This window comes from Phyllostomus discolor, chromosome 10 (genome assembly GCF_004126475.2).
Source record: "Phyllostomus discolor isolate MPI-MPIP mPhyDis1 chromosome 10, mPhyDis1.pri.v3, whole genome shotgun sequence".
Classification (NCBI taxonomy): domain Eukaryota; kingdom Metazoa; phylum Chordata; class Mammalia; order Chiroptera; family Phyllostomidae; genus Phyllostomus; species Phyllostomus discolor.
Window position 1 is genome coordinate 66,555,175 of NC_040912.2, and position 9,822 is coordinate 66,564,996.

The window sequence follows — 9,822 nt, forward strand, 5'->3', positions numbered from 1 at the left end:
TTGCTTAGTGAAAGTCATTGTTTAACATCCAAACATTTTCTGATGACTGTGTGTCAGCATCACTGTGCATTCAATAGGCCTGATAGAGCATTTCTAAAAACTTAGGACATTCTTCATTTGGTTTCTCTTAAATGGCCCTATTATATTCAGGCTCTTCAGCTTATGCACCCTTTTCTTTAGCCCTTATAATGTGCACCTTTTTGTAATTCTCTAAAAAGGCTAGGTCCCCAGTATTTGGGTCCCAGTTGGGCTCTGTCAAGGGAATCATAACATCTTAAGTTGGGGATCCTATTAAGATTCTCTTTATGGAGGCCATGAGCCTCTTCATTAGTCTTATTTACAACTAGCTGCCTTTAGTTGGCATTAACAGTTTGTACATCTGCCCAGTTTGGATGATGAGCGGCAAAAATGGAGATGATAAGATCTGTTATTTTCTGAGGATCTTCCCTATATGAGTTGTTGGTATTCTTCCAGTTTGGTAAATCTAAAGTGGGAAACCCAGTATGGGCTCAGCAGTGGCAAACAGGCTGGCTATCCTAACTTATTCCACCAATAAGATATTTCTTCAAAGTGAATTGACCTAATCTGGATAGAGGTGTTCTCTGGTCAAATTTTGTGCCCTGCTGAGTCTTTAAAGCAGGGACCATTCCTTCTTCATATGGGGGAGGGGATGTTGCCCCTCTAGGTTGTATTTCAGAGATATCTAGCAGTGGGGGTGGTAACATGGGAAATCTTCCTGTAGTTAATCCTGTATCCCCTGGGTTTAAAGCTTTAAAGAGATTCATTTCATATTTTTCCTTTTCCTTCTATGTCTTACTATCAAGGTGGCATCTGGAAGCCCACTTTCTACTCTGTATCATTAAGTGCTTCCCTTTCTTTGCCAAATACTTATTGTGGAAAGACATAAATGCTGGAACATGAGGGATTTTGTGCCATTTCCCTGAGAGTTGGCAAAACAATCCCAACTAAGTGATGGTGAAGTAATTTAGGGAACCATTTAGGGGCCATTTTTCCCCCATAGTCTAAAGTATGCTTAGTCCAGGCAGTGTTACAATAAGAAACAAATTCTTTCTTAGACATTTCTGATAGCTCTACATGGACCAATCTGCTAAAATTTTGTCCTGTGGGCTCTCTTTAGAAGTCAAATAAGAACAAACCCTGATGGTACTAAAGTCAAAACCTAAAACCATAGTCATAACAAGGCCCCAGACAAAGTAGGAATGTGTAAAAACTTGAATCCACAATTCCATCATTACAAATGAGTGCTCACAGGCAAATCTTAGTGTCTTATCTCCTGGCCCAAATAGTCCTAACTGGACCCAAATGGCACAAAGTCCAAGTGGCATGAAGCTCAAACAACATTGATTACCTTCCAATTAGTACCACAAACAGTCTTAGTTGTATCCAACTGTCTCAATAGCACAATGTCTATGTGGCACAAAGCCTAAGTGGCAGACTTAACCTCACAACCAGTAATGCAAATGGTCCTACCTGGATGCAAGTGGCACACAGCAAAGATGGTACAAAGCCCAGGTAGCATGAAGCCCAAGTGGCATAAAGTAAAGGCCAAGCAGCAGGAATGGAGGACCCTTGATGTGTATGCTTGTTTGACTCACCCAGTCTTGGAGCTTGTCTCTTCCCCAGAACCAGCCAGGTGTTTCAGGTGGCTCCTGCCTTAACTAGGAGTAAAGGGAAATTCCCTGAGACTGAGAAAACCCCTCAGTACCACTGTTGGGTTCAGTCTGTCACAGGCAGCTGGAATCTGAGCCCAGGAATTCTGGGACTGATACATGCAGTCCCATCTGGGTTGCCAAACTGTTATCAAACAAAAGAATGGAGTTTTGCCTGCCTACTATCACAAAAGCCAAATTTGTGAGGCAGGTGGTAGTACAAAAGTTGCTGCACAACTTGGGAGAATGGTGGACCCCCATCTCAAATACCATCTCTTCTTTTTGCTCAAATCCATAGTTCTTATAGGGATAGTTAGTGGATAGTTACTTTTTTCTGTTTTTTTTTTTCTCCCTAGGTTTTAGTGCTCTTGGTGCCCTATGCATTCATGTTTAGAGCTTTCTGGTACACTGGGGGCCCCACCATTCATTATTCTAGCTTTCAGTGTGTTCTGACTGAATCCATTCATTTTTCTAGCTTTTGGCATGCTCAGGCACTATCCATTTTACTTTCTAGCTTTTGGTGCACTCAGGCTCTATCCATTGGTCTTTCTAGGTTTTTGCATATACTTGGGTCCCATTGATTCATATTTTTAGTTTTGGTATGCCTGTTGTAAAAACCTTCCCCTGCAACCATCTTGGTCAATGGACAGAAATGCCCCTGGTGCTCCAACTTACTGTTTTACAGTAACATTCCCCCAACATTAGGTTTATAAAATCAGATCTTAAAAGTATGAGAGTGCTGGCATGCAATCCATCCTGGGGGAATGCCTTTCTTTCTTCTCAGGGGAGCATCTCCTGGACTCTAAGTGTCCCTTTGAGATTGTAAATGGGAGAGCAATGGGCAGCAACAGCTTGCCCCAGATTAAACACCTAAACCTGTCTCCAAGGCCTCCTTTTCACAGACTTCCAAGTGAGCCAAAGCAGCCCCATCTAGGCTCATTTCTTTCCTGCAGCATTTCTAGAGAGCTAAAGCAGGACCACCTAAACTTTCTCCTGTTGCTTCTCTCTCCTCTGACTTTTCATGAAGCCAAAGCAGCCCCACTTAGGCTCTCCTGTGTCTTCATCTAGTCTAACCTCTTTCTTGTCCCACTGTCCCCAGCTTTAATAATGCTCTCAAAGTAAAAAAAAAAATTAAAAAGGGGGGATGGTTTTATATGAGAAAATCGAATTCTGCATGAGCAGAAATGAACTTTTTAAACGATTTATGTTAAAAACACCCATCTGTGAATTTATAATTAAATAAATTTACTTAAAATTTTAATACATGTAATTAATATAAAAGGTGAATTCTTTGAATTCATTATGGATTTTGTCATACATTATCTAAAAACCACATAATTTTTCTGAAAGAGAAGTGATTGCTGTGATGATCTCTATTAATTCAAGTTAGTTCTTATTGTATATATTGTTACAAATAGGATTTGGGGGACATTTCAGCATTTATTTAAAACATTTTGGGAGAACCAGTGATAATGATCCAATTATTGTGTGTCATCTGCTTAGTTATTATATATCACTTAGAGTCACTTTTTAATTAAAAAGCTCTGAATATTCTGGCATTCATCTGTATAGTATGAATGAACAAGAGAGCTAATTATGATAAAATGCTTCAGACTGGGCTTTAGAGAGTGCATTTTAAAGTATACCCTATCTATGTGCTTTGAAAAACATGTTTGGAAAATTAAATTGGTGCTCTACTTTCCAGATTAGTAAGAGGAAGAGATACCTCTATGAACACACTTTTTTTCCCTTAGTTGTATATTTGATTAAAAAGAAAACAATGCATGAGAGCCTAGTATTTGCAAAAATTCACTAAATGAAATTGAATATGTTATAGTTATTTTTCCTGAAAACAATATTAGCCCCGAGCATAAAAGGATTGTGTTGTAATTAAGAACTGAGTTTTCATACCTAGCCACAATATATCATATAGATGGTATTTCTTTGAGTTTCAGGTCCTTGTGAAAAAACTGGAAGTAGACAGAAAGCTATTTGGACAAATGCTGCACCTGATACATTCACTTTGAAGATTGGCGTATAAAGTTAACCTATCTTCCATTCTTTTTTTCATAAATTATCTAAAATATAAAAGGAGAACAAGAAACAACTCAAACTATTTCTAGGGAAGCTAAGAGATCACATATTACTTAAACCAACATATAATAAGATCACTAATAACTGAGAGATACCACAGAAGCCACAGTGGACTGTCTGAAGGATCCAACAAAATACCTTTCATGAGAGGGACTGACATAACCTCAGGTGGGATATCATATTCATAAAGGTAGAGATGACATGCAGGGATTGTTATCAGGATAATCTCCATACTTTATTTAGCTTTGAAGAATAGAGGAGGTAAATATAAATATGGAATCCTATAAATAAGACATATTTGCAAGAAATAGTCTATTTCCATGGAAGATGAAAAGAAGTAAATATTTCCTAACAGAAAAAAAAAAAAACATGTTTGCCTATCTTTATTTACTAGATTAAATGAAATACTAAATAAAATAAAGTTAAGGCACTTGGTCATAAACTTGGAACTTATTCTTATATTTTTTCCATGAGAATATCCTTAAGATGAAAAAGGAAAAGACTGTAGGCACACACTTCAGAAAAATGCTTCCGTGGACTAGATGAAAATCGTCCACATAACACATTTTTCATTGTGAACTGAAACACAGTTATGGACTATGTCTCCTAAGAAAGTATACAGTCTGAAATAATCATATGATAAGGAGGAAAACACTCTTAAAAAAATGAAATTATAGTGACTAAGAACTGACCAACTCTTGGTAAATGAGGAGGGTTAGGTTAAAATGGCAGCAGAATGGAGCTCATCAGGGGAAGAGAAATTTGAAAGTGTTCCTAATTGTACTGATAGTTACAGGGATCTATACATATTTTTTTAGATTCACAAAACCACAAAAATAGTGGATTTTAGATTATAAATTTAAAAATAAATAAAAAAACAACTAAAAAGTCAGAGACACCTGTATACATATGCCAATTATTTATTCAACTTTTTAAATTTATCAGCTATAGTTTGTTTTCCAAGTTAAATATAATTCTTTCAATTTCTTGGCTGTTTTAAGCAGGATTATTTTTGACCCTGTGTTGGCACATCAAATTACAATTAAATTTAAAATGCATTAACACTTTTAGTGTAATAAAACTAAGATATAGTGATTTTTGGTTAAAATACTTTAAAAATTACAAGAACAATTTATTTCACCTGAAATATTCAAACTAATACTTTCCTCTGGAAGTCTAGGTTAAGCATATATGTGTAGAAAAATAAATTTTGAAAATTATTGCCAGAAGAATTACAAAGAATTTTGAAATACCTATTATTTAAACTAACAAAGCTTTAAATATATAGGAGTATCACTTGTTTTGTAGTATGCTAGTCTTTTCAACACTAATGCTTGTTTACTTAGCAATGATTCCTTGAACAAAATTCAGCCAAAACTTTTATAATATGTACCAATCCTGTATTGTTTCTCATTGTTTTCTGACTATCAGTAATCACTATGTTTAACAACCCTTTTGATGATGCATTGAAAATTGCCCATTGTATAAACGTACAACAGTTTTTTGATCCATTTATTAAAAACTATGGTATATTTACACAGTGGAATACTATGCCAATAGAAAGAAGGATCTCATACCCCTTGCAAGAGCATGGATAGAAGTGAAAAGCATTATGCTAAGCGAAATAAGCCAGTGGGTGAAAGACAAATACCATATGATCTCGCCTACAAGTGGAACCTAATCAACAAAACAAGCAATCACATAAAATATAATGAAAGACATTGAAATAAAGAACAAACTGACAGTAACCAGAGGGGCTGGGGGCGGGAGGTGGGTGGGAGGGAAAGGGTCATTGAGGAACATGTGTAAGGGACACACAGACAAAGCCAAATGGGGAAAGGATTGAGAGTAGGAGGTGGGGATAAATAAGGTGGGGGAAAATGGTGGGGAGAAAATGGAGACAACTGTATTTGAACAATTAAAAAATAATAAAAATAATAAAATAAAAAGAAATAAAAAGTTAAAAATTAAAAATAAACTTCTGGTTTTCTAAATAAATAATGTATTCAACACTCTATTTCTTCTGTAAACACTGCATTGGCATAAAATTTTCCATGTAATTTGTGTGTATAAGTATTTCATAGATTTTTCTCTTGTGTTTATAATTATCTTTGGATGAATAATAGTTTTATTAATTTTTTAGACCTATGTCATTTTTAAGCTATTATTTTGTTATATATTTCCAATAATATTGAGGGCTTTTTCCTTTCCTGGTGTTCCTATCTTTAGGGTGTTGACACTTGTACCTCTATATTTTCTTTATTTTATGTTCTCTACTCTTAATTTTTTAATGATATTGTTCATGGTAAGTTTCTTCCTCTTTCCTTTTTCTCTAATTTGTTCTGAGGCTGTTATTTATTGTGACATTTAACTCTTCTCCTAAATAATTTATTTTTATATATTTTTTGTAACTAGAGACTCCACTTTGTCAATTTTTGACTAATTGTTTTTGCTACATTTATCCCTTATCATTCCTTATCCCATTAAATTTAGTTTTATTTTTATTTAAATTATAATCCTGTTTGGTCCATCAATCCTGATAATTTTTGCCATAGGTTGTTTCAAGGCAAAATTTCTCGTGTACTCTGCTATGCAGGGGGAGAAGATTATTTAAGATTATTACAATAGAGGAGAGATACCAAAATCTGAAGTCAACTCCACTGAAGTAAAATGTTGTAGAGACTCTAAGATCTTGAATGATAGGGAGATCTTCAGCTTTTGTGTTTGTTAATTGGGTTTACTCAAAGCAAGAGTAAACGTTCTGGTATCTTTATGACCTGAAATAGTTTTGAAACTTGGAACAAGGTATTCTCTGAGGTTAAGCATGTACTCTCCTACAGAAACTGGGAAATTGGGGCACTACTATTCTCAATAATTACATTTCAAAGAGATAGTTCCCAAGCCCTTTGTATGGATCTGGAGAGCATTATGCTAAGTAAAATATGCCAGGTGGTGAAAGACAAATATCATATGATTTCACCTATGAATGGAACCTAATCAACAGAATAAATAAGCAAGCAAAATATAACCAGAAACATTGAAATAACAAACAAACTGACAGTAACCAGAGTGGAGGAAAGACAGGGATAATGGGGAAAATTAGGAGAAGGCCCATCAAGGAACATGTATAAAGGACACATGGACAAAGCCAAAGCAGGTAGGCTCTAGGGTGGGAGGTGGGGATGGGTGGGGTGGGGGGCCATGGTGGGGAGAAAATGGAGACAATTGTATTTGAACAACAATAAAAAAAAGAAAAGAAAGGAGGATAGGAGAAAGAAAATAGCCTTCAGTTGTAAAATTGTCAAGAAACTAAAAAAATTTACACTGTGACCCTGGCAGAGAATTATCAGAATCAAAATATATAAATTGGATAGAAAGTTTTTCAGCAGTGTAGATTAGTGAGTTGTTGTATGTGATGCCGCCATTGATAAAACATGTCTCCTCATATCTTACACAGTCAATAAATTTCCATCCAAATATGGACCAACTGTTTTTGACAACTACAGTTGCAGTTATGATTGGTGGAGAAAAAGTCCATATCCTCTGGAAATTTTTGATGCTTCAGGGCAAGGGGATTATGATAGACTACGACCACTGAGTTATCTACAAACAAATTCATTTCTAGTCTGTCTTTTAGTGGCTTCTCCATTCAAATTTCAAAATGTAAAAGATAAGTGGTTGCCTCACATAATTCACCACTGTTCAAAGACTACTTTCCTGCATGTTGGGATCCAAATTGATTTCAGAGATGACCCCTCTATTACTGAGACACTTGCCAAGAATGGACCAAAGCCTAGCATTCCAGAGACTGCTGGAAACCCTGCTTGAAGGCCATCAAGTATGTGGAGTGTTCTGCACTCACCCAGAAAGGCCTAAAGAATGAATTTGCCAATGCAACATTGGCTGCCCTAGAGTTTCCATAACTGACAAAGCTGTGTGCTGCTATGAACTTCTCTCCACAGCCAGTTTTGACACCATACTAAAAGCAATGTCTAAATCAAAGTACATATTAAAAATTAAGAACTGTTACTATTACTCTTTCTGTAATAATGACAAATGTCCTTCAACTACCCATAGACCCTCATGTGAGAAAAAGACCATAGGTATGGTCCTTTTTCCCCCTGTCAATACAAGTTAATTTTGAGTAATTCTGTATTGTGAGAAAAGTGATCAGTACTAGTGTTTGTTTTGTTGTTTCAATTTTTAAATTATTATTTTAAAACAAGTCATGCTTGTGATAACTCTAACAAACTAGGTAATGTGGAAGCTGCTCCTGGGTTCCCCTCTGGAGAGTAATCTGGGACATACAGGTATTTTGGGGGGTATACAGGAGGTTTATGTTTATTTTGTGCTGTATTGTTTTATTTAGTCATTTTTAAAAGGTTATTAACCATTGGACTATCTTTTAGAGGAGAAGGATGGAGTATTTCCATATTTTACATCCTAGATCTAGTTTAGAAAACATTTTCCCCATCTGGCACCTATAGGAAGTAGTATAGTAGATGCCTCATTCAATAACATACTCCTTTTGCAAGTTGTCTTTCTACTCTACCCTTGAGTGGGTTTAGTATTTGATGGAACTCATCAAGGTGGAACTTCTTTCACTATTAAATGAGGGAGAATGTGGCACCTGTTGAAATACACCAAATGGATTTAGTATGTAATTTCAAAATCCACTTTTTCCCTGTCAGTCATTCATTGTCTTATGTGCTTAGCACAGATGTGCAGCTTAACAGTGTATGATATGGTGTTCCTAGAACACAGCTGAAGACTTGCTATATACCTGTATTTTGTCATGTATAATGTGCACCCACATTTTTGGCCCAAACTTTTAGGAAAAAAAATTTTGTTTTAATTTTTAATTCAATTATTTATTTATTTATATTTAGATACTTGTTTTTTGTATTACAAATAAATTTTGGAATTTATTTTTAATAATGGTACAAGAAACTTTTTGTAACAACTAATTATAAAACACAAGAACAGATACAAGGTGTTTCAGGTACCACCCATGTATAACATGCACCTTTATTTTTCGCTAAAAAGTTGGCAACAACTTTCGCCAACTGCAATATATACACTGCAAAATATGGTATGAAGGGTGGTACTAGAAGATAGATATCTGTAGAATGATTCACATCCTCTTTAAAGCTTTGAGGAGTTAGACCTGCTTCTTGAAAAGCTAGGTATGGAGTGGGGATAGGGAAAATATTTAACAACATGGGCACCAGGCAAGAGAATCCTCTTATCTGTTTTGCATGAGGAGCAATAGAGCAGCCAATTGAGGATCTCTACTTTAATTAAAATTATGGAATTTTATAATGACTCTTCATATGTGTTATTAGGGATTTTATCAGCCTATTTTGGTTTCAGTTCCAGTTTTTAAAAATGTTTAGGTTATCTTCTCCACCTTCCCCAAATATCAATTTTTGTAGATTCATTAGTATTGAACCAATATTTTCTCATGTCTTAATGCTTTGTATGTGCATTATTTTCAGATATGTTAAACCAACAAAGAAAAAATCTCTTAAAAATTTATACCTCAAAGGGGAAGGTAAAAGACTTATAATTAATTTTTTTAAAAATATTGATATTTTAAAAATTGTTGTTCAGTTACAGTTGTCCTTCCTTTTTCCCATTATTCTTCATGGTCCCAGCCCCCTCACTCCCACATCAATCCTCCCTTTGTCCATGCTCATGATTCCTCTATTAATTATCCTTGACTTGCCCCTTCCCCTTATTTCCCATTATTTCCCCCTATCCTTCCTTATGGTCACTATCAGTTTGTTCTTTATTTCAAAGTCTCTGGTTCTATTTTGCTCTTTTTTTGTTTTGTTGATTAGGATCCACTTATAGGTGACATGATGTAGTATTTGTTCTTCACCGCTTCGCCTTATTTTACTTAGCATAATACTCTCCAGTTCCATCCATGCTGTTGTGAAAGGTTGGAGATCCTTCTTTCTTCCTGCTACATAGTATTCTGTTGTGTAAATGTACCCATATTTTTTGATCCACTTATTTACTGTTGAGATTTTAGGTTGTTTCCAGCACTTGACTA

The 9,822-nt window shown here is 35.4% G+C and overlaps 1 protein-coding gene across 1 annotated transcript; it reads left to right on the forward strand.

Annotated features, from left to right (window-relative positions):
* Positions 1–1,517: 1,517 nt before the first annotated feature.
* On the forward strand, positions 1,518–7,687 carry LOC114507316 (cell division control protein 42 homolog). Its single transcript, XM_036010273.1, is given in 3 exon segments — positions 1,518–1,605; positions 7,168–7,581; positions 7,584–7,687. Coding segments are annotated over 3 exon segments (606 nt in total).
* The last annotated feature ends 2,135 nt before the right edge of the window (positions 7,688–9,822 follow it).